Source organism: Oryctolagus cuniculus, chromosome 16, assembly GCF_051225735.1.
Source record: "Oryctolagus cuniculus isolate XC-2025 breed Fujian yellow rabbit chromosome 16, ASM5122573v1, whole genome shotgun sequence".
Taxonomy (NCBI): Eukaryota; Metazoa; Chordata; class Mammalia; order Lagomorpha; family Leporidae; genus Oryctolagus; species Oryctolagus cuniculus.
In genome coordinates this window covers 19,492,398-19,520,346 of record NC_142882.1, presented here as the reverse complement: position 1 = coordinate 19,520,346, position 27,949 = coordinate 19,492,398, and the positions used below count along the sequence as shown (strand labels likewise).

At 58.9% G+C, this 27,949-nt stretch overlaps 1 protein-coding gene across 1 annotated transcript; it reads left to right on the top strand.

The window, feature by feature from the left end:
• The first annotated feature begins 364 nt into the window (after positions 1 to 364).
• On the top strand, positions 365 to 27,949 carry NCAN (neurocan). Its single transcript, XM_070059068.2, has 15 exons — positions 365 to 496; positions 4,474 to 4,550; positions 6,193 to 6,612; positions 10,437 to 10,611; positions 10,722 to 10,849; positions 11,200 to 11,493; positions 12,000 to 12,584; positions 12,825 to 14,126; positions 20,462 to 20,578; positions 21,471 to 21,584; positions 22,764 to 22,922; positions 23,814 to 23,896; positions 24,610 to 24,754; positions 25,634 to 25,816; positions 26,098 to 27,949. Exons 2-15 carry the CDS (start codon positions 4,481 to 4,483, stop codon positions 26,241 to 26,243), a joined length of 3,921 nt encoding a protein of 1,306 aa, XP_069915169.2. The 5' UTR covers positions 365 to 496; positions 4,474 to 4,480; the 3' UTR covers positions 26,244 to 27,949.

Here is a 27,949-nt window from a genome sequence, read left to right as displayed (position 1 = left end):
TCCTGGTCCACGCTGCTTTGAACCTGAGCCTTGGCCGGTCAGGCTCGCTGGCCAGCTCTGCCCACCCCCTGCGCGTGACCTTGGAAGTGACTTCGCTCTCCTGGGCTCAGTTTCCCCACCTGGAAAATGGAGCAAGCCCCAGTATAGAGTGTGCCGGTGTAGGGGGCATTTAATGCAGTTTCTGGGTGCAAAGAGCGTGGCGCGGGGGCGGGGGCGGGGGCGGAGTCAGGTGCAGTCCGCCCCTGGGTGGGGTGAGGGAGCGTTGGAACGCGCGTGTAGAGGGGAGACATCAGACAGGGGGAGCCCCTCGCCGGCTGCCTGGGGCCGGCGGGCGCGCATGCGTAGAGCCGTCCCACGGCCCCTTTATAAGTACCGAGTCGGCGCTGGGGCCAGCGGAGCGCAGGGCGCAGGGGCTGGACCGAGAGCCGAGCGAGCGGAGCCCGAGCGTTCTTTGTGCCTGGCGGGCGCCCCGGGATGCGTCCGAGCTAGGAGCCAGGTCCGGGGGTCCGTCGTGGGGAGGGGGCTGCGTTAGGGGGAGAAGACCTCGCGATTGGAGACAGATCCCGGGATTGGGGAGGGGGCCTGAGATGGGGGAGAAGCCCCCAGGACGGGTACGGGCGGAGTGGGGGAGGGGAGCCCCGGGGTGGGAAGCAGCGCGGACTGGGGCGGGGGGGTAGGGAGGGGGGAGACGGGATGTGCGGGTTGTCCGGGGAATGCGGAGGCAGCCCCATAATGGGGCCGGGCTGAGCGTGGGGGTCTCCGGATTCCGCGGGGAGGGGCACCCCGAGTTGGGAGAGGGGAGGAGAACGCCCAGGTGCAGAATGGCGGACAGCGGGACAGGGTACCCCCGGGTCTGAACGGAGGTTAAGCGGGGATTCCCAATTTGCAGGTGAATGGTGGATCTGGGCTGGACTGCAGTGGACAGGGGCCCCCCAGATCAGCCCGAGCCCAACGCCAAGGGGTCTAGCGCTGAGAGCGAATGCCACGGGGAAGGGGCGCCTGCCGTGGCCCCGTCCTTTTGGGCTAGGTCCTGTCGCCACATCCTGACTCCCGGAGAAGGCGCCGGGGCCCCATTCCAACGTGGTCCCGCGGTTCCCCGCGAACCTGCACTTGGGGCGCTGTCCGTTCTCTCAGGGAGCGCTCTGGGTGTCCCAGCCAAAGGCCGGATGGTGGTCCCCCAGGACCCACGAGGGACACCAGCTCGGAGAAGGGGGGCCCCCCGGGGCGCCTCCACATCTGCCCACCACCACCCAGAGGCGCACAGCCCCTTGCCTCATTGGCTTACAACTGCACCTGTGGGTGAATGTGGGAGCCCTGGCTTGGGGGGGACAAGCACTAGGAAGTAGGGGGCTGGGACCCCCGAGCCAGCCTGGGCGAGAGCCACTCGCTCCCTTCTGCGAGGGGCTTTGTTCTTTTCCAAGAGCCTCGTTGGGAGAAAAGCCAGGCCCAGGAGCAGATTGGCACAGGGCCCCGAAGGGTGCATGGGGGCGGGGCGCAGAGGAAGGGGTGCACCGTGGGACCCCGGAACCCGCTGCCTCCATGGCTGCTCCCAGCCGTTCTCAAGAGAAGAACAGTTCCCCCCTCCCCAGGAGGTGGGGGCTTTGTGTGTGTGTACGTGCCCTGGGCAGGGGGTAGGGGTGTCCCCGGGGCTTCTGATGAGGTCCCCTGTGGGGCCGATGTGACTACGGTCGGTGTCTTTGTCGGAAAACTTGTGCCGGAGGTCACGTCACCGAGTGGCACAATGGTGTGTGCCCGTCGGTCGCCCAAGCCACGTTGGTCTCTCTGGGTGGGTGTCAGGAGCTGGCTCGGCGGCTCCATGTGAGAGTGAGAGACAGAGGGGCTGTGTCTGATGGTGTTGTTGGTCCAGGGGGTTCCTGGGTTGGGGGAGGGCCTGGGAGTCTTTGTGTGGGAGAGATGCCGCCTGTCTTCTGAGTACCCATTCTGGCTGTCTTTGTTAATGTCACTGTGCGTGTGTGTGCGTGTGCGTGTGTCTCCCGGGGTGTCTGTGGCCAGGCTGAGTGGTTGTGCGTGTGTCCCCTGTGTGTGGCCAGGGTCCTCTCTCTGGGTTTGGTGATGTGGACCCTGAGCGAGGGGGGTGTGGGATGTGGATGTGTGCTGAGCTGGGGAGAGGCTGGGCAGGGGTTGAGGTCCCCAAGGGGTGTCTGTCCATGCGTCCCTCACGCCCATACACACCAGTGCACCTGCTCACAGCCCCTGCTGGGGGTCACTCAGAGCTGCTGGGACCTGCACACCTGATGTCCACACAACCACAGATCCAGCCTTGCCTGGACCCAGCACCCCCAGGCGCACACCCACGACAAACACCCAGAAACACCCCCTGGCAAACTCACCCTCACTCAGTGGCCCACTGAGACAGGAGGTGGCAGCGAGGGAGGGGACAGACAGACACACACACACAGAGTCTCACACTGATCCGGGCCACCCCTCCCCCAGTGCCTGGCAGGCCCCTACTTGCATATGCATGAGGCTCATGCATTATTCAGGAGGGGATGGGCCCCAGACAGCTGTGTGAGCGCTCACCTCTGTGAGCCCTGGGGAAGAGGTATTTTAAGAGAAGGGTGTGGGTGTGTGAAGGTGCAAAGTGGAAGACAGTAGGTGTTGGGGGGGTGGGGAGCATGCACCTGTGGCTCCTCCTCGGGGTATCTTCAGCGTGGCCGGGAAGCTTTGTGTACAAAGAGGTCTGTTGTTAAATTTAGCATGTCTGGGACTTCACAAGTCTCATCTCGTTTGCTCCCCACAGTAGCACTGGGAGGGGGCGCAGGACGATCTCCCATTTTAAAGATGGGGAGACCGAGGCCCAGAGACGTGGATCGGGTTGTCCAGGGTCGTCCGGCATGGAAGGAGTAAACCGATGAGTGTGTGTGTGTGTGTGTGTGTGTGTGAGAGAGAGAGAGAGAGAGAGAGAGAGAGAGAGAGAGAGAGAGCATACCCCCTGAGGGTGCTGCCACACCCAATCGGGGAGCCCCTCATGTACTCAGAATTCCCACAGGGAGAAATTAGGACAGTGTGGCAATGAGGCAGACGGGTTTTTGAGGCTTACAAGTTGGGGACCTGGCCTTGACCTCTGTCCTGCTGTGCAGCCTGGGGCAAACCTCTGGCCCTCTCTGAGCCTGGAGGAGCAGGCAGGAGGCAGGGATAGATCAAGTGGGTGGCGCGGCTGCGTAGCTGCCTCAGAGTTCAGCACCATGGACAGGTCACGGCCAGCGTCCCGGCTGGGGGCCTCTGGAACTGGCCCCCAGTTAGGATACAGCCGTTCCCTACCACCTCCCACTGTGGAACCCACTCCTGCTTCTGTCCCCTGGGCTGTCCTGTTCTCATGGGTGCGAAGGCTGGGCTGAGAGCTGATGTTTTAATTTGCCATCTGCCCCCTCCTCCTGAGCCCCGATGGGAGACGGGGGATCCAGGGTGGTGGTGGGAGGCTTTGGGGGAGGGGCTGCCTCGGGGGAACCTCTAGCCCCCGGGGCGGATGTGAAGGCTGGAAAGGCCCTGTTGTGTCTCAGTGCTTGCAAGGGACCTCGCTTACAGCAGGCACTTAATAATTGCTCACCCTCTTACGGCCGTAGGCTTTAGCCTCTCTGTAAGCGCTGGACCCATAGGCGAGGATACTCTGCGGTTTGGGGCAGTGTTTTTTTTTTTTTTTACCCGGCTGTGTGAAGTCAGGGGCGGGGGACAGGGGGGCTGCGGTGGGCAAGGGTGAGGCCCCTTCCTCCAGCTGGGACTTGGCAGTGCCTCAAAAAAAAAAAAAAAAAAAAATCCCAGAAACCAAGAATAGAATCTCGGTGACAACCCGATCCTGGAATCGAAGCTGGGAATCGTGTCAGTCGGCAGAGCGGGATTCAAGGCTGGCTTGGCGGGCAGCCTGCTGCCCGAACTGCAGACCCGAGGAGTGGCCCCCGCCTGGCTGGGAGCCCCCTAGTCTGATGGCGGAGGCCCACTTGGAAAACGTGACTTCAGCGGCTGTGTTAAGGTCAATCGTTATAATAGCAACAGTTAAAATACACTCTGCCTTGCCAGGCGATTTGATACATATATATATAGACTCATCTTTCAACCACCTGATGTTCTCCCCAGCTAACCCAGAAAGACACACAGAGAGGTTAAGCTACCTGCCCAAGGTCACACAGCAAGGAACAGGCAGAGAGCCAACCCCAGGTCAGAGTCACTCCAGCCCCCTTGCTCCTGAACCTGAGGCTTCACTGCTTAGATTCTGCAGCCTCATGGCCTTGGGTTCGAATCCTGGCTCAGCCCTCGTGCTCCTTTGCTGTGTGACCTTGAGCGACACAGGGACCTCTCTGAGCTCCGGTGTCTTGATCGGTAGGATGGAGGGATTTGGTTGGTCTGTGCCGAGTGTCTAAGATGTCTGTACTAAGCCTCACCCCTGCCTCCTTCCCTCCTCCCTCCTCCCTCCTCCCTCCTCCCTCCCTCCCTCTCCCTCTCTCTCTCTCGTTCCAGGTCCAGGATGGGGGCCCCATCTGTCTGGGCCTCAGGCCTGCTGATTCTGAGGCTGCTTTTTGTGGCTGGGGAACAGGGTGAGTGGGTTTGTTGGGAGGGGGTCTGGCGCATTGACAAGATAGGGCAACTTTGTAATTCCGAGTTTTCCCCTGCTGGTCCCCCGGCTTGGTCTCCAGACTAAAGTGAGAACAGATGAAAAAGGTTCTTTGAACAATCAAAAGCGAACAAGATACCTGGGAGGTTATTTTTAGTCACTGCCAGCACCGTTTTGGCTGAAATGAGCTGAAAAGAGAGGGAGGCGGGAGTGAGAACAGTGCAGAGATTGATTGGTGATGTCTGCTATGGGTGGGGCGTGGCAGTACAGGTCTGTGCGCCTGTCCTGGCATCGGGAGCTCAGGCTGGGGGAGACGTTTGGTGTGGTGATTAAGCCACCATGTGGGACATTTGCGTCCATATCAGAGGCCCTGGGTTCAAGTCCCTGCTTCTGCTTGCAACCCAGCTCCCTGCACATGTGCACCCTGGGCGGCAGCAGGTCACGGCTGGAGGACTAAGTCCCAGCTACCCCGAATGAAGCTCTCGGCTCCCGGCTTCTGCCTGGCCCAGCCTGCCTGGCTGTTGTGGGCATTTGGGGGAGTGAACCGGTGGGTGGAAGATCTCTGTCTCTCTCTGCCTTTCAGAGGCGTAAATCTAAAAGTTAGTGAATGAAATCAAGTGAGCTGATTGCTACCAAGCAGGCCCTCTGCTCAGAGAAGGCAAGCGACTTTCCCAAGGCCACACAGAGAGCCGGTGACAGTGGGTGCCACCCACCAGGCCTGCGAAATCTGCATCTTGGGTGGAGGCGAAATGGTGAAGTTTTTCCCCCAAGATTTTTTTTTAATTTATTTTTTTTTGACAGGCAGAGTGGACAGTGAGAGAGAGAGAGACAGAGAGAAAGGTCTTCCTTTGTCGTTGGTTCACCCTCCAATGGCTGCTGCGGCCGGCGCACCGCGCTGATCCGATGGCAGGAGCCAGGTGCTTCTCCTGGTCTCCCATGGGGTGCAGGGCCCAAGCACTTGGGCCATCCTCCACTGCACTCCCTGGCCACAGTAGAGAGCTGGCCTGGAAGAGGGGCAACCGGGACAGAATCCGGCGCCCCGACCAGGACTAGAACCCGGTGTGCCGGCGCCGCAAGGCGGAGGATTAGCCTAGTGAGCAGCGGCGCCGGCCCCCCAAGATTTAATCTATTTATTTGAGAGGTAGAGTTACAAAGAGAGGGAGAGACAGAGAGAGAGGTCTTCCACCTGCTGGTTCACTCCCCAAATGGCCACAATGGCCAGAGCTGGGCTGATCTGAAGCCAGGAGCCAGGAGCTTCTTCAGGGTCTCCCACACAGGTGCATGGACCCAAGCAATCAGGCCATCTTCTACTGCTTTCCCAGGCACATTAGCAGGGAGCTGGATCAGAAGAGGAGCAGCCGGGACTCGAACCGGCGCCCCTGTGGGTGCTGGCGCTGCAGGCAGGTGCATAGCCTCCCACACCACAGCGCTGGCGCTGGTGGAAGGATTTGATCTCATTGCTTTTCTGTTGGCTCAGTTAATCTCACAGATTCGGGTGCTGCTTTGTGGCGCTGGATGGACGCCTAACCTCCCCCAGCGTGGCCTCCCTCCTCCTCTGGAGGGGGGGCGCTGGCAGAGTGCCCGCCTCTCTCATCAGAACTCTGTCTCTGCCTTTTGCACCCCAGGCACAGAAGACGTCGCCACGGCCACGGCCACGGCCACGGCCACCGAGAAGGCACTGCACATGCAGAAGCTGGGCTCGGGGGCCGTCCGGGCCGCTCTGGCAGAACTGGTGGCCCTGCCCTGTCTCTTTACCCTGCAGCCACGGCCGGCTGCCACCCGGGAGGCCCCTCGCATCAAGTGGACCAAGGTGCGGACGGCATCGGGCCAGCGACAGGACGTGCCCATCCTGGTGGCCAAGGACAACGTGGTGCGGGTGGCCAAGGGCTGGCAGGGGCGAGTGTCACTGCCCGCCTACCCCCGGCACCGGGCCAACGCCACGCTCCTGCTGGGGCCGCTGAGGGCCAGCGACTCGGGGCTCTACCGCTGCCAGGTGGTGAGAGGCATTGATGACGAGCAGGACCTGGTGCCACTGGAGGTGACGGGTCAGTTGGGGGCAGCGGAGGTGACAAGGCCGGGCAGGGGAGGGGCTGAGCCTGAAACGCACCCACCGGGTGTCACCACAGATCTCACCCTGAGCAGGGGCTTCCTCTCAAATTCTTAGGGTAAAGTCAACAGAGAAATCTCCGTGGGTACTAGCCTCTTTTTTTTTTTTTTTTTTTTTTTTAAGATTTATTTGAGAGGCAGAGTTACAGAGAGAGAGAGGGAGAGACACAGAGACAGAGGTCTTCCATCAGATGGTTCACTCCCCACGTGGAGCTGGGCCAATCCGAAGCCAGGAGCTGGGAGCTTCTTCCATGGGTTTCCCATGTAGGTACAGGGGCCCAAGCACTTGGACCATCTTCCATTGCTTTTCCAGACCAGCAGCAGGGAGCTGGGTCAGAAGAGGAGCAGCCAGGATTCGAACCGGCACCCATATGGTGCTGCAGGCGGAGGCTTTTGTGCCACAGCGCTGGCCCCTGTACCCTCTGTTTAGGCCAAGTGGCTTCAGAGTCCTGTAGGCTGCAATATGTAGTAGGATTTTATGGTCATCTAATTTAATTTTTTTTTAATTTCTAAATTTAAAAGATTGAAAGAGAGAGGGAGAGGGAGAGGGAGAGAGAGAGAGAGAGAGAGAGAGAGAGAGAGAATCTTCCATCTCCTATCTCCTGGTTCATTCCCCGAATAGCTATCAAGGCCAGGGTTGGGCTGAAGCCAGGAGCCTGGAACTCCATCCGGGTCTCCCACGTTGGGGCAGGGGCCCAGGCACTGGGGCTGTTCCCTTCTGCCTCCCAGGTGCCTTAGCAGGGAGCTGGATGGGAAGCGGAGCAGCCAGGGCTGTAACTGACTCTCTGCTAAGGGATACAGTGTTGCAGGCAGCGGCTTAATGCACTGTGCCACAGCACCCGCCATGGCTAACCTGATTTTTACATAAGACAAAGGGTAGTGGCTTTCTCTCCAAAGAAGGAATGCAAACTTCCCTTCAAAATAACTGCTTTTAAGCTTCCTTTAAAAAGTGAGGCCATTTCCAAAAAAGTAAGTCGATTAAAAACATAGAGTAAATAACAGTACTTGAATCCCTCTTTAGCTGATTCCTGTATTAGATTCGTTCTGTTGAAATAGATTTGGTTAGTTTCTGTTTCCCTAAGTGATTAAGGTGGAGGAATCAAAAAAAAAAAAAAAAGATTAAATATGAAGGGACTTCAAAACATTCATGGAAAATGCAATTAAAAGATAAGTTTAGGGAGCTGGTGCTGTGGCACAGTGGGTTAAAGCCCCAGCCTGCAGTGCCGACATCCCATATGGGCACCGGTTCAAGTCCGGGCTGCTCCACTTCCAATCCAGCTCTCTGCTGTGACCTGGGAAAGCAGCAGAAGATGGCCCAAGTGCTTGGGCCCCTGCACCTGCATGGGAGCCCTGGAAGAACTCCTGGCTCCTGGCTTTGGATTGGTGCAGCTCCAGCCAATGCAGCCATCTGGGGAGTGAACCAGCAGATGGAAGACCTACCTCTCTCTCTCTCTCTCTCTCTCTCTCTCTCCCCCTGCCTCTCTGCCTTTCAAATAAATAAATAAATCTTTTAAAAAAAAGAAATAGAAAAAGATGAGTTGGGGGAGCATTTGTCTTGTGGTTAAGGCGCTGGAATCCTACGTCACAGCGCCTGGGGTTCGATCCCTGGCTCGGCTCGGCTGGGCTCTGACGCCTTCCTGCCCTTGCAGACGCTGGGAGGCCGCAGTGGGTGTCAGGCGGTCCGGACACCCTCGGGACACCTCGTGGGAGACCTGCTGACGTCCCAGCCCCAGCCACAGGCTAGCCTAGCCCCAGCCATCATGGGGCATTTGGGGAGCAAGCTAGCAGAGAGGGTCTCTGTCTGCCAAGAGAGAGAGAGAGAGAGAGAGAGAGAGAGAGCGGGAGAGGGAGATTTGGGCATGAAAATAATTGGAAATCTGTGCAGTTTGTCCATTATGTGCATTTTCCATGGGCCTTTGAAGACTTTTCATATGCATGGACTTCAGAGCCTTTTTGCACCAAAATAGTCTTTTAATCTTTTCCCTCGGACTTTGTAATGTGCCTTCCTGCTGTCCAGAACAGGATCGGGCACAGGGAAGACGCTCAGTACTCTCTTCTTTATTTAAAGATTTATGTATTTATTTGAAAGGCGGGGGGTGGGGGGGAGAGCTCTTCCCTCTGCCAGTTCATTCCCCCAGATGGCCACAATGGCTGAGGCTATGCCAGGCCAAATCCAGGAGCCAGGAGCTCCATCCGGGTCTCCCACACAGGTGCAGGGACCCAAGCACTTGGCCCGTCCTCCACTGCTTTCCCAGGTGCATTGTCAGGGAGCTGGATGGGAAGTGGAGCAGCCGGGACTTGAACCGGCACCCCTATGGGATGCTGGCACTGCAGGCGGCGGCTCTACCCGCTGTGCCACAGCGCCGGCCCCACACATTATTGTTAACCACAATCGCCTTCCTGTGCGATGACCTCATATTTCATGGGGCCGCCCCATCGTGCCCTTTGGAAGACCTCCCTTCTGCAAACCTCATTCATGGTCAGGGAAGTGAAATTCCACCTCCAGGTTTGCTCAGTCATTCAACCTAGCATTACTTGCGCACCTGCTGTATGCCAGCCTGATGCCGAGGACACAGCTCCCTGTAGGGCGACAGCCGATTCCTTTGCCCTGTTCATCCATTTCTTTCATCCTTAATTCAGAATTTGAGTTGCCGTGAGCCTGTGATAGGTGGGTCACATCCTGGCTCCCATGGCTCCCATGTCACCTCCTCCAAGAAGCCTTCCGTGACTTCATTCCCAAGCCAAGCAAGAACCATGGTTGGTCTCCCATGGCTGCTTGTGCGCCCCTGATTGCACGTGTACTGAATTCCTAAAAGGCAGCCTCTCCCTCTCCCTCTCCCTCTCCCTCTCCCTCTCCCTCTCTCTTTCTGTCTCTCCCTCTCTCTTTCTGTCTCTCTGTCTCTCTCTGCCTCCCCCTCTCCCTCTCTGTGCCTTCTACCACCGCTAGCACACACCCTGAGTATACAGAGCACTGTCTTTGGAGTCAGATCTTCCCAGACTGAAATTTCGGTTCTGACTGAGACCTAACTCTGTGACCTTGGTCTCGTCCCTCGATCTTTCTGAGCCTTATTTTCCACAGGGTTTTTTTTTTAACTTTTATTTAATGAATATAAATTTCCAAAGTACGGCTTATGGATTACAATGGCTTCCCCCCCATACCGTCCCTCCCACCTGCATCCCTCCCCTCTCCCACTCCCTCTCCCCTTCCATTCACATCAAGATTCATTTTTGATTCTCTTTATATACAGAAGATCAGTTTAGCATACATTAAGTAAAGATTTCAACAGTTTGCTCCCACACAGAAACATAAAGTGAAAAATAATAGATGATTTTTTAAATGATGATGAAATCAGATCAGACCTATTGTCATGTTTAATCCCAGTGAGAGTCAAGTTGGGAATTGATAATTTCTTCTTCTTCTTCTTCTTCTTCTTTTTTTTTTTTTTTTTTTTTTTTTTTTTACAGAAGATCAGTTTAGTATACATTAAGTAAAGCTTTCAACAGTTTGCACCCCACAGGGGTTGTTTTAAAGAGTTTGGTGACAAGATGTTGATAAACGCTTTTCGCGTCGTGTTTGGCAGATCTGAGCCCTCTGAGGCCATTTGTTATCAGTTTCCCCATCTGCAAAATGGGGCATGGCACGCTTACCCCCCCCCCCCGTGTCAGGATCCTGTCGGATGGCGGCGGGAAGGGGGTGGCCATCTTGCCAGAAAGAAGGTTCCAGACTAAGGGGTCCCCAGCATCCCGGACATTCTCCCCACAGGCGTGGTGTTCCATTACCGGGCAGCCCGGGACCGGTACGCCTTGACCTTCGCCGAGGCCCAGGAGGCCTGCCGTCTCAGCTCGGCCAGCATCGCGGCCCCGCGGCACCTGCAGGCTGCCTTTGAGGATGGGTTTGACAACTGTGACGCCGGCTGGCTCTCTGACCGGACCGTGCGGTGAGCAGCAGGTGTATGGGGGGGTGGGGGGTGGGATTAGCCTCTGGGCAAAGAAGCCCCTTCGGGCCCCCAGGAGCACACGAGCCCTAACTCTGTCCTTGTGTTGTCAGGTACCCCATCACTCAGTCCCGGCCCGGTTGCTATGGCGACCGTAGCAGCCAGCCGGGAGTTCGGAGCTATGGGAGGCGAGACCCCCAAGAACTCTACGACGTGTATTGCTTTGCCCGAGAACTGGGGGGTAAGTCTAGCACTTCCGGGCCCCTGCGCCCCACCTCTCCCACCCCCACCCCTCATCCCTTCTAAGCGCTTCTGCGGCTTTCCTGGCTCATCTTTATCTAAACCTGCAGCCAAGACCCGAGCCTCTCTCCTCCCCTGAGCCTCCACCCCTCCCTTCCCACCCTCTGAGCCCACGCCACCTCGCGTCTGTCCTCTCCGAAGTCCCCCACTCGACTGGTTTGTAAAAACAGGCTAATGCCCCCTTCTGCTAGCGCAACCTAAGAGGTAACGACCCCTGCTGGGACGACCTGGAGAGAGACGCCCCCTCCTCGGCCCCAGGGGACCCTGGCCCCACTCACCTTCTCCCCGCAGGTGAAGTCTTCTACGTGGGCCCGGCCCGCCGCCTGACCCTGGCCGGAGCGCGCGCCCAGTGTCGCCGCCAGGGCGCCGCGCTGGCCTCCGTGGGACAGCTGCACCTGGCCTGGCACGAGGGCCTGGACCAGTGCGACCCCGGCTGGCTGGCGGACGGCAGCGTGCGCTACCCGATCCAGACGCCGCGCCGGCGCTGCGGGGGCCCAGCCCCGGGCGTGCGCACCGTCTACCGCTTCGCCAACCGCACCGGCTTCCCCGCGCCCGCCGCCCGCTTCGACGCCTACTGCTTCCGAGGTGTGCAGGGGCTTTGCTGAGGCCACGCCCCCACGGGGGGGCGGACCTCCTGGTTGCCACGCCCCTCTACTTGAGGCCACGCCCCCGAGAGGGTGTGTCCATTCCAGAAGACACGTGAAAACGTGCTTGTGGATCAGCCACGCCCCCGGTGAGGACCACTCCCCCTGCGGCTGGTCTTTTCCCCGGAGCCTCGCACTGGTGGGCAGTTAAACAGCCCCAGATGAGGCCACGCGTTGATCAAACTGTTGTATTTAAGGTCTTGAGGCTTCAGAACCGCGATAGACCCGCCCCTGGGTGGAGCATGTCCGCTCTGGGGACACCCCCATAAGCCTATTGGCCCTGTGCCCTGGGCAGGCCCACTTCGGGGCGGGATCGGGGCTGACATTCGCTCTTGGGATAGCCAGGATAGTTTGTGCTGCAGCAGGCTGGGATGTAGAGGAGACTGCAGGGAGAACTTCCCAGGCAGTCCCTAAGCCTAACCCAACCTCTTCCACTTTGTCCCACAGCTCATCACACCACGCCACATCATGGAGACCCAGAGACTCCCTCCTCTGGGGACGAGGGGGAGATTCTGTCGGCAGAAGGCCCCCCGGTGCGAGATCTGGAACCCAGCCTGGGGGAGGAGGAAGAGGCTGTGCCTCAGTCCCGGGAGCCCCTGCTGTCCAGCGGGGAAGAAGAGCCCCTGTTCGTGGTAGAGAAGCAGGAGTCTCAGGAGAACCCCAGCCCTACCTATGGGAGCCCCACTCTGGCCTCGTGGCCCACGGAGGCAGCGTGGCTGGGCACCGTGGCCCCCAGCCCCGGTGGCATCAGCGCAGGCCCTGCGGCGTCCACGCCCACAGATGCCCCCACGGGTCCCACGCCACGGAGGAGAGGACGCTTTAAAGGGTTGAACGGGCGCCACTTCCAGCAGCAGGAACAGGAGCTAGGGTTGGAGCGGGGTCTCGAGGCCAGTGCTCAGCCCCTCAGCCCAGAGGCTGCTGGGAATCACGTGGAACCTCCCTTGGCCACGGAAGCCATGGAGATGCCGGGGAGTGGCCGGAGCCAGAGTCCCTGGGTCGTGCTGACCAATGAAATTGATGCGCCTGAAGCTGGTGAGCTAGGTCTAGGGGGCGGCAGAGGGCCTGCCTGGGAGCGTGGGGGCGATCGGGGGTGGGGGCGGGCGGGGGGATCAGAGGGCTAGCCCCAGGCAAGGGGGAGGGGTGGAGGAAGCATCCAGTCCCGGCAGCTGGGAGCCCCCAGTCCCAGCCTTAGAATCTCGGGGTGACACAGGAGCTGAGCAGCTGCCGAGACACAGTTATGCCACGAAATGACTTTCGTGGGCATTGTTACAGATTCCCGTGGTGGCAGGAGCCCCGCACAGCCCTGGCTGTGGCCCCCAACCATGGTCCCAGCCAGCACCCCAAGCCCCAGCAGGGCCCCTGGCCTGAAGTTAAAGGGATCTGCAGACCCCAGCGGGAAACCAGCCACCCCCAGCCTGTCCTGGTCCCCCACGGAGGCCACGGTCCCGGCTCCCAGTCCCTCCGAAGACCCCAGCACAGTTCCTTGGGGGGTATCCCCCACGGCCACATCCCCGGACCGCCCCGTCATAGCCATGCTGCGTGCCCCAAAACTGGGGCTCACACCAGACCCCACGGAGGCCGGTGCCACCGAGGACCACCGCGAGGCCACCGCCACCGCCACAACCTTGCTTGCGACAGAGACCAAGGGGACTGCCCCATCCCCCTCCTGGCACCCAGCAGGACTGGAGGGAGAAGCCATACCCACGACAGCCACGGATACAGGAACTGGAGGCAGCCTGGACTCCCCCGGAGACGCTGGGGGGCCCAGCCCTTCGCAGCACGCCAGCCGCAGCCCCTGGGTTTCCGTGGGCGGGGCCACGCCAGCTGATGTCACCCCCACAGAGGCTGCCGCCGAGCCCACAGGCGCGAGAGACATCTTGGGGTCAGCGTCTGGGGTCTTTAACAGGGCAGAGAGCCCCTCTTCCGGCTTGGTGGCCACCACGGAGGAGGTGGGCTCCAGGCCCCCTTCAGCTTCGCCGGGGGACCCTGGAGTTTTTGTGGTGCCCAGAGTCACCCCAAGTTTGGGGCCTGGGGCTGCCGCAGGCGTAGGATCCACGGTGGATCCCGCGGGTTCCTCGGTCACGCCGGAATCCAGCGACACCGCTGGCCTTTGGGAATCCGGATCGCCGCTCATGATTGAGGGGACTGAGAGCCCCACCTGGCACCCTCTGGTGACGTTCGATGCAAGCAGGGTGACGACGCCCCTCACGTCCCCAGACCAGGGGGACAAGACTGATGCCCTGGTGACGTCCATCCTGGCCACTGCGAGCTTCCAACCCCAGCCAGAGCCAGAGGGCCGGACGGTGGCCGAGGGGACACCCGGAGCATCGGTCTCTCCTCCACCGTGCACACCCACTGCAGCCGGCATGGACGAAGCTGTCTCAGCTCCCTCCGGGGAGCCTGCGGTGCCGTGGGACGCCCCCAGCACCCTGCCACCTGTGTCCCAGGGCGCAGGAGACTTGCAGCTGGAGCTCTTGGCCGGGAGACCAGCAGTGGACGGCTTCTGGGAGGAGGTGGCGAGCGGAGAGGAGCCGGCGCTGCTGGGAAGCCCTGGGAATGGGGATGCAGAGGAGGGTAAGTAGTTCAAAGTCCAGGGCTGACCCTGGGGGGGTCTGGGGGCTTCCAGCAGGGGGTGGCACTGGAGGTGAGAGCTCGTGAGGTGGAGGAGCGTTTTGGGAAGGGTGACCCTGGCAGAGGGGTCAGCATAGGCAAGGCCCAGGAGGTGAAACTGAGTCTGGTTTTTAACACTGAGTTTGTTCCAGCGGCCAAGCTGTAGGTACAATGGGCCGTGGGGTTGTTTGGTTTGGGGGATGGGTTTAGTTTGGGGCAGGCCATTGGGTTTGTGTGTAGAGGGGGGGAACTGGCATTCAGAGACTCCCCCGTAGGTGGACAGAGACCAGCTCTCAGGCATGGGCTGGAGGAGGTGTGGCTAGGTTGAGAGGCGTGGCATGGGCGTGGCCATGTGAGTGGGCGTGGCCGGTGGGAGGGGTACAGCCCAGAGATCTCTGCACAAGTGGAAGTTGGGCCTGGAAATCGGTGATGTGGATCGTGGGGGGGGTCACAAGCTGCAGGAAAAGTGGAGGCTGGGGAGAGATGGGAGTTGCTGAGCGAACCCTCCCAGCCCATTCTACAGACTGCGCAGCTGAGGCTCAGGGAGGTAGGAGGGCACAGCCTAGGATTCATGCAGAGGTGAGCCTTTAGCCCGCTGGTGCAGATCCCTGCTTTGAGGGCGGGTGCTGTGGTGCAGTGGGTTGAGCCGTCACGGGACAGCAGCAGCCTCTCTCAGAGTTGCCTGGTTCCACTCCAGGCTTCTGATCCAGCTTCCCGCTAATGAGCCTGGGAGGCAGCAGACGGTGGCCCAAGGACTTGGGTGTCTACCACCCCTGTACGAGACCCCTGGCTGTTTCTGCCATTTGGAGAGTGAACCAGTGAATGGAAGATCTCTCTCTCTCTCTGTCTCTCTCTCTCTCCTGTTTCTCCCTCTGTCTCTGTCACTCTGCCTTTCAATAAATAAATAAAATCTTTCTTAAGAGGGAAGTGAGATGCCCACGTCCCACATCCGAGTGCCTGGGATCCGGCTCCTGGCTGCTGCTCCGGGCACTGAGTCAGCCCAGGCCCGGCCGCCGTGGGCGCACGCGGAGTGGACCAGCGCCCAGGAGCCGCTACTCCCTCATTCTGTCCGCCTCTTTGCCTTCCAAATAGATGAATAGTTTTTAAAGTTTGTGGAAAGTAGAATTGAAATATAAGCTTATTGGGGTGCAAAGCTTTTGAAATCCACACATAGTTTGCTCAATATATGCATTTTCTATGATTTTTTTAAATTTTTTTAAATTTTTTGACAGGCAGAGTGGACAGTGAGAGAGAGAGACAGAGAGAAAGGTCTTCCTTTGCCATTGGTTCACCCTCCAATGGCTGCCACGGCCGGCGCACCGCGCTGATCCGATGGCAGGAGCCAGGAGCCAGGTGCTTTTCCTGGTCTCCCATGGGGTGCGGGGCCCAAGCACTTGGGCCATCCTCCACTGCACTCCCTGGCCACAGCAGAGAGCTGGCCTGGAAGAGGGGCAACCAGGACAGAATCCGGTGCCCTGACCGGGACTAGAACCCGGTGTGCCAGCACCGCAAGGTGGAGGATTAGCCTAGTGAGCCGTGGCGCCGGCCCTATGATTTTTTTTCAAATACCCTTGGAGGTCCTGCCTGGCAACCCAGTGGCTAAGCCTCACTCGGCACCCAAGTCTGCCTGATGCGTGCTGCTCTGTGCACGGTGGGGTCCGGAGGAAGCCACTGCCCCTCTCCCTGGGGCCAGCGTTGTTTTTTTGTTGTTTTTGTTTTTGTTTTGTTTTGTTTAGAATCTGAGCTGGGGCTTTTGGTCAGATAAACTTTTGTTTACAAAAGGGATGAAGAAGAGGCAGGCACTGTGGCTCAGTGGTTAAAGCCCTGCTTGGACCGCCCACATCATGTGTTGGGGGGGGCCTGGGTTCGAGTCCCGCCTCCACTGCCGACCCAGCTCCCTGCTGACCCGCACCCTGGGAGGCAGCAGTGATGGCTCGAGTACTCGGGTCCTTGTCACCCGCGTGGGAAAACCGGCTGGAGCTCCGGACAGCCTGGCCCAGCACCAGTCAGTGTGGGCATTTGGGGAGTGAACCAGTGGATGGAAGCACGCACGCGCGCTCTCTCTAACTCTGCCTTTCAAACAAAATCAAAATAAATAAATATTTAAAAGTGGATCATGTCAGTTTAAGAAGTAAATGCGTTTGAAGTTAATTAAAAAACTTTTTCTGGCCGGCGCCGCGGCTCACTAGGCTAATCCTCCGCCTAGCGGCGCCGGCACACCAGGTTCTAGTCCCGGTCGGGGTGCCGGATTCTGTCCCGGTTGCCCCTCTTCCAGGCCAGCTCTCTGCTGTGGCCAGGGAGTGCAGTGGAGGATGGCCCAGGTGCTTGGGCCCTGCACCCCATGGGAGACTAGGAAAAGCACCTGGCTCCTGGCTCCTGCCATCGGATCAGCGCGGTGCGCCGGCTGCAGCGCGCCGGCCATGGCGGCCATTGGAGGGTGAACCAATGGCAAAGGAAGACCTTTCTCTCTGTCTCTCTCTCTCATTGTCCACTCTGCCTGTCAAGAAAAAAAAAAAAAACTTTTTCTGACTTGCAAATATCCATATTAACACATTTGATTTTTATTTATTTATTGGAGCCGGGGGGGGTGGCGGAGAATCTACTATGCTCCCCCCCAGGTACCAGTAGCCATCAAGAATAGGCTGGGGCTGAAGCCCGGAGGCAGGAGCTGGAGCTGGGAGTTGAACCCAGGTCTTTTGAAGTGGGGTGCAGGCGCCTTAACTGGCTTCTTTTAAAAAAAAAAAAAGATTTATTTATTTATTTATTTGAAAATAAGAGTTACACAGAGAGAGAGAGAGAGAGAAACAGAGACAGAGAGAAAGAGAGAGAGAGAGAGAGATATCTTCCATCTGCTGGTTCACTCCCCTGATGGCCACAACAGCCGGAGCTGCACCGATCTGAAGCCAGGAGCCAGGAGCTCCATCCCAGTCTCCCATGTGGGTGCAGGGGTCCAAGCACTTGGGCCATCTTCCACTGCTTTCCCAGGCCACAGCAGAGAGCTGGATCAGAAGTGGAGCAGCTGGGACTCGAACTGACACCCCTATGGGATGCCGGCGCTGTAGGTGGCGGCTTCACCTGCTACACCACAGAGCTGGCCCCAATAAATAAATCTTAAAAATAAATGAATAGACAGGAAGCCTTGGGCATGTGGTGGACCTACCCAGGTAGGGGGCCGTGGGGAGGGGCAGGGAGGCTCCTCGGTGCCAGAGGAGACGAGACAAGACTGGTGGGGGGCGATCAGAGAAGGCGGAGAGGAAGCAGACGGGGGTGCGAAGGACATCGTCCCGGGGGGGGGGGGTCGCAGCACCTGCAGCCCGGGGGCGGGTCTGGATTCTCAGCTCCAAGCTGAAGCCGGGGGAGACCCAGGCGCCTTCCCTCCCTCCACTTGCAACAGAAATGCTAACGAAGCCAAAAATAAACGCAGCACCAGCGAGCGACTGAGTCACCGCCAGTCTGTGGGCAGGTGTCGGCAGCACAGGGCACCTGGCGGGGCTCACGCGTCCCGCCGCCCGGCAGCCCCACGCGGGTGCACACACACGTGCTGGGGCCTCACCGTCCACGAGCCCCTTTGCTGTCCCTGAGGGGCAAAAGGCAAACCCCCCCACCCCAGCCAACGCTGGGACAGGTGCCAGCGCGGGAGAGCCAGCTGCTGCCTTCGCTGAGTTAGAAAGCAATCATTGAGCGCCTGCTGTATTCCAGTCTCAAAGCTGGTCCTGTGTAGACCTCGCCCAGTGATGGCCGGGCCGTGAGGAGCTTTATTGCTTTTATTGCTTTAAAAAGATTTAAGGCTAAGCGGCCGCCTGTGACGCTGGGCATCCCGGGGGCTTGAGTTCCCGGCTGCTCGGCTTCCAATCCGGCTCCCTGCTAACGCACCTGGGAAAGCAGCAGAACACGGCCCAGGTGCTTGGGCCCCTGCACCCACATGGAAGACCCAGATTGGGTCCTGGGCTCCTGGCTTCAGTGTGGCTCAGCCCTGGCTGCCGCGGGCATCTGGAGAGTGAACCAGTGGGTGGCGAAGTCTCTTTTTCTTTATTCTCTCCCTTTCCCTCCCTGCTCTGCTTTTCAAATAAATAAATAAGTCTTTAAAGATAAAGAAGAAACCTGTTTTAAAAAATGAAGCCGTTGTTTTATTTTTTAAATTTTTTTAAAGATTTATTTTTTATTTGCAAAGCATTTCGAGAGAGAGGGAGGGAGGGAGATCATACGGGACACTGGCATCAGCAGTGGCGGCTTAACCTGCTGTGGCCCTCGTCTTCATGTTGAAAACTTGTTTGTTTATTCATTTTTGCTTGTTTGAAAAACACAGAGAGAGAGAGAGAGAGAGAGAGAGAGAGAGGGAGAGGGAATCTTCCATTCACTGGTTCACTCCCCAAATATTCACAATTATCAGGGCTTCTCCAGGCTGAAGCCGGGAACCAGGGGCTCCATCCGGGTCTCCCACATGGGTGACAGGGACCCAAACACTTGGGCTGTCACCCACTGCTTTCCAGGCGCATCGGCAGGAAGCTGGATTGGAAGTGGAGCAGCCGGGACTTGAACCTGTCACTCTGATAAGTGGGCCAGGCAGCAGCTTAATCACCACGAGACTCAGCCTTTCGTTTTGTTTGAAAGGCAGAGATAGAGAAAGAGACAGACAGATGGAGCGAGCTCTCCCATCTACTAGTCCACTCCCCCAAAGCCCGCAACAGCCAGGACTGGACCAAACCGAATCCAGGAGTCCAGAACTCCATCTGGGTCTCCCACGTGGGTGGCAGGGACCCCAGCACCTTTGCCATCACTGCTGCCTCCCGGGGTGCACATGCACAGGGAGCTGGAGTCGGGAACCAGAGCCGGGACTCGAACCAGGCGCTCCGGTGCAGGATGTGGGCATTCCAAGCGGCAACGTAACCCTCTGCACCGCATGACCACCCTGCGTTTTCACTCCTGTTTCGTTCTTAGTCACCGAAGCACGAGCAGCCCGGCAGCCGCCACCTGGAACGTCGCTGCTTTAGGGAGAGAGGGAAACTAGCGGAAGTCAGTTCTGCTGGTGGTGAGAACGTGATGATGGCGGGAGAGATAAAGGAACCACGGCAGGGACCACAGGTGGAAGGGACGACCAGGACAGGCCTGAGCAACCGTGGGAGGAGTGAGGAGCCCCGCAGGGGTCTGGTGGGAGAGCGCTCCCAGCAGAGGGGGCAGCTGTTCAAAGGGCCTGGGGCAGGGCCGCGCCTGGCCTGCTGGAGGACCAGGGATGCCAGCATGGCTGGAGCCGAGTGAGCACGGGGAATGCCGGCGGAAGTTGCACAGGGCCCCAGGGACCGTGAGGAGGAGGTCGGTTTTCTTCTGTGGGCAACAGGGAGCCGTGGAGTGGTCCAGGAAGAGGAGGGACATGGTGGGAGTCTGGTTTAGGTGGAGGGTGAAGGCAGAGGCTAAGGAGAGCCCACTGCTTCGTGTCAGCTCAATTTCTTTTTCACAATTCTACTTAGTCATTTTTTTTTTTAATTTGAGAGACAGCGAGACAGAGCTTCTCCTGCAACAGCCAGGCCTGGGCCACCCCCTGCTGTTCCCTGGCTCCGCCCTCCCGGCAATGCTTGGGTGTTGGGAGACCCTGGGGTTGGCGGGCACAGGACGGCGGCTCTTGCCCTGCTCCTCCCGCATTCCAGAAGGGAAGCAGTTTCTTCCAGGAGTCGGGGAGCCCCCACCAAGACATCTGGGTTCCCAGGAAGCAGAGGAGACCCCTCGGACTGCATCCGGGGAAACCCGGCTGGAAATGGGGGCGGGGCCGGGGGAGACGTCCTGAGATGCCCGGCTCTGTGAGACAGCTGACATTCAGATCCGTGACGTGCCCCGGGTCCCCTAGGGTGTGGCAGAGCCAAGGACTGAACCAGGTCTCTGGCTCCACGGCCCGTGGTCATGATCCCTGTAATCCACCACCCCTACAAATGACGCTCGCTAAGGTTACGGCGAAAGAGGTAAAGCCGGGACTGGCGCTGTGGTGTAGCAGACAAAGGCTCCACCTGCAGTGTTGGCACCCCATATGGGCTCTGGTTCTAGTCTCAGCTGCTCCACTTCCAATCCAGCTCCCTGCTGATGGTCTGGGAAAGCAGTAGAAGATGGCCCAAGTACTTGGGCTCCTGCACCTGCCAGGTGCCTAAGCAGGGAGTTAGATTGGAAGTGGAGCAGCCGGGACTCAAATTGGAATCTGTATGGGACGTTAGTACCGGCCCCATCCACATAGAAGGCTTTGATGAGACAGCTTCGGGGCACAAGGTCTGCATTCTAAGGCAGACAAGTGACCCGATGGCCCGTGCCTCCTGCAGCACCCTCGGATCCCTGCGAGAACAACCCATGCCTGCACGGAGGTACGTGCAGTGCCAACAGCACCATGTATGGCTGTAGCTGTGACCAAGGCTTTGCTGGGGAAAACTGCGAGATTGGTGAGTGCCCCCCCCCCCAGTCTTTCACTACAGACCCTGGGGGTCTGCCGGGGTGGCCAAAGCCCACAGGACTCGGAGCTTACCAAAAGCTGCTCCCCGCACCCCTCTCCTTCAGTCTAGCTAAATCAAGCCCTAGTTAAAGCCAAATCTGGGCCGAGCTCAGGGCTGCTGCCTGCTCTTACTACCAGGCAGGGATGCAGAAGGAAGATAAAAGGCTGATGTGTCTCTAGGGTTCCCACCCACTCCTGGGTGGGCAGGGATATAGGCACCACCACTGGAACTGTAAGATGCTAGCCCCGGGACCCAACACAGCATTATTATAAAATTAAAACAATAAATATAAATGATATAATTTATTGAGCTCTTTGCTTCCACCAAACTATGATTAATTATGAAATTAAAGCCTTAACCATAAATGATAGAATTTATTAAGATCTGTGCTTCCACCACACTACAATTAATTATAAAAAATGTACATGATAAAATTTCTGGAGCTCTTCCATTGAGTCTCCAGGTAGAACCACCCTGGAAAGGGTGCCATGATTTGTCACCATTTTGTACAAAGACTCAAGGAAGAGAAGTGACTCCCCTAATGTCACAGGAGCTTCAAGCACTGTTGGACACAGAATTGGTAAAAGAGCTGCCCTCAGCATCTCCTTCTACATCCAGATACTTTGTGACACGTGTGGCCTCTGTCCCCATCGGAGCTCAGTAATGCTGGTTTATGGTAGTTGTATGAGATTCCACCCTGCACAGACCACCAATGCCACAGTCGGGTGCAGGATACAGGGTCGGATCGTGACTCTGTGTCTCGCCTGGTTCCCCGGGGAGGGGGTGCTCAGAGCCCAGGGACGGCTGCTCTTCTGACTCGGCCCCTCCTTCTCCACGCCAGACATTGACGACTGCATGTGCAGCCCCTGTGAGAACGGAGGCACCTGTGTCGACGAGGTCAACGGCTTTGTGTGTCTCTGCCTCCCCAGCTACGGGGGCAGCCTGTGCGAGAAAGGTGAGTGTCTGTGCCCCATCACGGGCAAGCGCGGGCTCCCCCGACATGCTCCAGGTCTCCTCCTCTGGTTCCGTGGCTGTGAACCCTACAGGAGGAAAATTGTGAGTTGTGGAGTTTTAAAGATTTATTTATTTAGAAAGTTAGAGAGGGAAAAATGGAGAGAGAGGGTTCTTCCAGCCGCTGGTTCACTATCCACAGATGATCACAACTGACCTGTACCCACTATTTCTCTCTCTCTCTCAAGATTTATTTATTGGGGGGCCGGCGCTGTGGCATAGCAGGTAAAGCCGCTGCCTGCAATGCCCTCATCCCATATGGGCGCCAGTTCGAGTCTGGGTTGCTCCTCGTCCCATCCAGCTCTCTGCCATGGCCTGGGAAAGCAGTGGAAGATGGCCCCAAGTCCTTGGGCCCCTGCACCCGCGTGGGAGACCCGGATGGAGCTCCTGGCTCCTGGCTTTGGATCGGCACAGCTGCGGCCGTTGTGGCCATCTGGGGCGTGAACCAGCCGATGGGAGACCTCTCTCTCTCTCTCTGCTTCTCTGTAACTCTGCCTTTCAAATAAATAAAGAAATAAATATTTACTTATTTGAAAGGCAGAGTTATAGAGAAAGATGGAGACAGAGAGAGGTCTTCCACTGGTTCACTTTACCAATGGCTGCAACAGCCAGAGCTGGGCCAGACCAAAGCCAGGAGCCAGGAGCGCCATCCGGGTCTCCCACGTGGGTGGCGGGGGCCCAGGCACTTGGGCCATCCCTCGGTGCTTTCCAGGTGCCTTAGCAGGGAGCTGGATCAGAAGGAAGTCGAGAAGCCGGGGCGCGAACCCTTCCTCAAGTGGGATGCCGCAGCACAGGCGGTGGTTAAATCCACCGTGCCACAGCGCTGGCCCCTGGATCTAACACCTCACAGAGCTGCCAGGCTCTTCTCCGAGTTGTCCAGGTGCCCTCCCAGAGAGGATGTGGCCCTGCCAATCAGAGAAGGAAATGTTGAGATGTTGGGCAGGGGCGGGGCCTAGAGAATGACCTTGAACGTCAACCTCCACCAGCAGGAAAGTGGGGACGAGGATGGGGATGGGTGATGGGGAGGTGATCCTGGGATGGACCCCTTGCGCAGGGACTGGCTGGGCTCCTGGCTGATGAGCCAAGGCCAGCCCCTCGCCATGCACCTGTCTCACACTCCCAGACACCGAGGGCTGTGACCGGGGCTGGCACAAGTTCCAGGGCCACTGCTACCGCTACTTCGCTCACCGGCGGGCGTGGGAAGACGCCGAGAGGGACTGCCGCCGCCGGGCTGGCCATCTGACCAGCGTCCACTCTGTCGAGGAGCAGAGCTTCATCAACAGTAGGCACTCCGGGGCGGGGGGTGTCTCCCAGCCAGCATAGCGGGTGGGGGTGGCCTCTTTGCATGACGCCACCTCTCCATAGCTGCGCCCATGAAGCCAAGCCCTGGCTCCCTGTTAATTCCCACGCCCATGGGTTCACTCATTCAGTCATTCACCAAATACTTACTGTGTGTGCCAGGCACCGCAGCACCACAGCACGCAAGACACACATTGCCGTGTCCACAGGGAGGTTGGGAGGTGACATAGACAAACAAGTGACTATCTAATCAAAGAATATTTTCATTAATAGTTGTATGGTACTGTATTATGTTCATCCGTACTGGGTAATAGGGCCTGAGTGTGCTAACAACAGATGCCACAGGGCCAGGGGACAGAGGGTGACGGAGGGCGACATCTGTGATGTGTGGGCTGACGTGAAGAACACAGCAGAGCGCGGCGTTCGCTCGATCCGGAGCTTGCTGTTTTTCTTCTGCCATTTGTTCACCGCTCTGTGTAGTCAGTGGCCCCGTGGATCCTTGGGTTGCTTGGTGCTGGCTTCCCATCTCCTCCATATCCCCAAAGCCCCTGCTCAGCCAGCGACACCCTGCCCCGGGCCTGGCACCGCCCGCTGGGGCTTCAAGTCCCGCCCACGCCATGTCCCTGCCCCAGCCGCACTGCCCAGGCAAGAGGGCAGCCAGGATCCCTGCTGGGCATGCCTGCCGAGAGAAGGGACTCAGGTCGCCTCCTGCCCATACCCGGGGCCGCCAAGGGACCCTGGGACCTCCTCCCCGGCTGCCTCCCAGGCTGGGGAAAGGGGTCGCACCCTCTCCTCCTGCCCTGCCCCCACCCCAGGGTGTACAGGAGGGGCCGGCTCCCAGCCCTCACGCCGCCTCCCCCCCCCACCTCTGCAGGCTTTGGGCACGAAAACACGTGGATCGGGCTAAACGACAGGATCGTGGAGAGGGACTTCCAGTGGACGGACAACACAGGGCTGGTGAGTGGTGGGTCCCTGCCCCCCGGCCTCGGTTTACCCTCTTGGGCGTCCAGGGAGCAAGGGGGGTACCCTCCGAGATTCCGGAGTTGGCAATGGCACATCAGTGAAGGCCATGTCCTCCCACCCCGCCCCAGCTTCCCCAGCCCCCGCCCAGCCAGTCACTCAGGCTGCAAACACAGGACTGGGGGCTGGTGCCTCCTCCAGCTCCCTCTGCCTGGCCACCTGCTGGGGGCGTTCTCCCCTCCTCACACACCTGCCAGCCCCGTGGAGGTGAAATTCACACAGCATTAAACTAACAATGTTTCGGCCATTCAGTGTCTTGATAACAAGCCACGCCCTGGCCCTCACCAGTTCTCCAGTGTTTTCAATCCTGTTCCTGGGGCCCAGGACACTTTTCTGAAAAAGATTTCAAAGGGTCCTCAGCTCTCCTGCAGCCTCCTCCGAGAAGCCCTCCTGGACTTCCAGGCTGAGGCCATCTTTTGAATTCTGTCCAAGTATTTATCTAAAAGCCACCCCATCGGGGAAACAGACAAGGAGGGAGCTGGGAGGAGCTAGGAAGTAGGGCGGCCGAGGGGGAGGAGGACCTCACAGGCCGGACAGCGCCCGCGGTCGAGACGGGAACACAGGGTCCCTGGGATGAGTCTGAGGGATGTGGCCGGGGTTGAGCCGGTGGCCGAGCCTGGGCTGAGCTGGGACGCGGCTCCCTCCTGCAGCAATACGAGAACTGGCGAGAGAACCAGCCGGACAATTTCTTCGCGGGGGGCGAGGACTGCGTGGTGATGGTGGCGCACGAGAGCGGCCGCTGGAATGACGTCCCTTGTAACTACAATCTCCCCTACGTGTGCAAGAAGGGCACAGGTGAGCCGTGGGCGGGCGCTCGCCTGTGGGAGCCAGTGACCGTCCGCCGCAGGTGCGCAGTGGGCGGGCGCTCGCCTGTGGGAGGCAGTGACCGTCCGCCGCAGGTGCGCAGTGGGCGGGCGCTCGCCTGTGGGAGGCAGTGACCGTCCGCCGCAGGTGCGCAGTGGGCGGGCGCTCGCCTGTGGGAGGCAGTGACCGTCCGCCGCAGGTGCGCAGTGGGAGGGCGCTCGCCGCCCCTGCCTCCTGTCACTCCTCACCCACTCTGCCCCTCCTCCAGCTTTCCCTTTGCTTAAGTGGTGAGATGTGGCATTTCACAGTTTATTTAACTTTTTTATTTTTTTAAATATTTATTTATTTATTTGAAAGTCCGAGTTACACAGAGAGTGAGAGGAAGAGAGAGAGAGGGGGGGGGGGAGAGAGTCTTCCATCCGCTGGTTCACTCTCCAATTGGCCACAAAGGCCAGAGCTGTGCCGATCCAAAGCCAGGGGCCTCTTCCAGGTCTCCCACGCAGGTGCAGGGGCCCACGCACTTGGGCCATCGTCCGCTGCTTTCCTAGGCGCATCGGCAGGGAGCTGGATCGGAAGTGGAGCGGCCGGGACTCGAACCGGCGGCCACGTGCTGTACCCACGCCGCAGGCACTGGCCCCGAGGTCCTTTTTTCGCCTGCTCAAGTTCCTGCACCCGCTGTCCCCAGTGCTGCCCTAGCGCTGCTGTGACAATCAGGGGGCGGAGCATGTCCCGGGGGGGCGGTCCCCTAGGGAGTCCCTGGCTTTGGTGGACACAGCCACCTGTAACCGCGGGCTGCCAGAGCAGGCGCGGGGAGGTGCCGGCAGTCTCAGCCTCGCCCCCTTCCCTAACGAGAGGCCCCTGTGTCCCCAGTGCTGTGCGGCCCCCCTCCCGCGGTGGAGAACGCCTCCCTGGTGGGCGCCCGCAAGGCCAAGTACAACGTCCACGCCACCGTGCGCTACCAGTGCGACGAGGGCTTCTCCCAGCACCACGTGGCTACCATCCGCTGCCGTAGCAACGGCAAATGGGACAGACCCCAGATTGTCTGCACCAAACGTAAGTGGCTCCTCCCCTCCCCCAGCCCGGGAGACCCCCGCCCAGGCTTTTCCCATCAACACATCCCCCTGCATCCGCGTGCACGGTGGGCGAGTCGGCTTCTGGCCTGCCCCGCCCACCGCACACGCTTGCCAATCACGTGGGGCAGGGTCTGCCTCCACTTCCCCTCCCCCGCATCAAAGCCACTCCTGCAGGCTCACCGCTTTTTTTTTTTTTTTTTTTTTTTTTTTTTTTTTTTTTTGCTTCTTCCCCGTCCTGGCCTCCCCACGGCCCACCTGCAGCCAGACGGTCACACCGGATGCGGCGACACCATCACCACCACCAGCACCACCGCCAGCACCATCGTCACAAACCGCACAAGGAACACAGAAAGCACAAACAGCCCCCCGCGGAGGACTGGGAGAAGGAGGAAGGGAATTTCTGCTGAACAGCAGGAGGAAGAAGCACAGCCCCCCCCTCCCGCAGAACCTTCTGGAACCTTCGCGTGGGGAGACAGAGCCCAGAGAGGGAGACGAGAGCGTCTGGGAGCCCCTGAACCCCAAACCACATGCATAACCCTTTGTACAGAGCCCCCTCCTCCTCCTTTGCATTCACACACGAGGTCCGTGTATTGCAAAAGTCCCGTGTGGCCAAGCCACACCCTGATGCACCTGCTCGCTCACCAATATACAAGACCAAGGGGACTCTGCATTGCCTTTGTTTGCCTGAGTGATTGGCGGTGCTGGGATAAGGCTTTGAGACCCGTGCAAGGGCTGGCGCTTAGATTAAGACCTGACCTTTTGGGGCAAAGATTCAGGCTTAGTGAGTGGTTGGCTGTTCCCCATCCGGGCGGACGCCTCCACTTAAGATCAAGAGCCTTGGGGAGAGACGGTGAAACCAGCGGCTGTTGGCTGGAACCCAGCCTCTGCCATCTCCTTGACCTTGGCTTCTAGCTCAAGTCCAGTCTTTTGTCAAACTGGGCGTGGAACTGCTGTGTGCTGAATTTTAGGAGGGATTTGGGATCAGCCTCCCGAGTGGTGTCCCAGGAGTTAGGAGTAGCATCAGAGCTAGGGCGTAGCTAGAGTAGGCAGTGGAGGGCAGGCATCTCACCCACCTGTGCCAGGCAAGGCCAGGGCTGAGAGGTGGTGGATCTCACACACAGGATCTTTAGGGCTTTCTTTCCCTCCGTCTCTCAGGGACATCCTCCTGGGTGCCAAGCTCTCAGGCCCGCTGCCTGTACCCATGCCCCTAGCAGCCGCTGGCAGAGCCCCTGCCCCGGGTCCTCTCCCCAGCGCCCCCCCCCTTTCCACCGCCCGCCCCCCTCTCGAGCCATTGCCCAGCCGGCTAGAAACACCGGAAGCTTGAGCGTGGTGAAGCGAGGTGTGGTGTCGACCAGCCCAACTGTGTTTCTCCTCGCTGGAAACTTGATCAGTGGGGAAGAGCTCACTTGCAACTGGAAAACACCTTCCCGAGCCGGAAGCCAGGACCCTGGTCCCTGAAGCCTGGCTTGAGAGACCCACAGCTCTCCTCCTGTCTCCGCTCCTCCCGTCAGGGTCAGACATGCGGATGGGCGATAGAAAAGGACTCTGTGCAGACGAAAAAAAAAATGCACACACTGAGGGGGGCTCAGTAAGGACAGAGATGTGTTAACTGAGCCCTTATCCCTCTGCACAAGTTACAGTCCCAGGCGACAGCTGCGGAGCAGGTGCTAAGTGCTTCTACCCTGTCTCCTCGAGTCCTTTCTGCATCGCGGTGACTTAGGGACCACGCTTTGCCCATTTCCCACGCGGTGATTCGGAAGCCCACGGCTCTGACTCCGCGGCTGCCCTGTCCTTGACCTTGGATTTCAGCTCAAGTTCGGTCTTTGGTCTTAGTGGGTGAAGGACAGGGGGAACGGGCAGTTGGTGAATCCAGCCTCCCTCTGGGGCCCTTGGAGGTGGGAGGAATCCTGGGAGCACAGCGCAGGCAGTGGCGGGCAGGTGCATTGCCCCCCGCCCTGGGAGTTCCCGAGGGGAACACACTGGCTGTACGCGGGACCCTGGCCCTTAACCCTGCCTTTCAGTTTTCCCTGCCATCAGCATTGTCCCTTGTCCACTCATAGTTGAGAAAGCCTAGGCATAGAGGTTTGTCTTTGTCACTTTGGGTTAAACAATA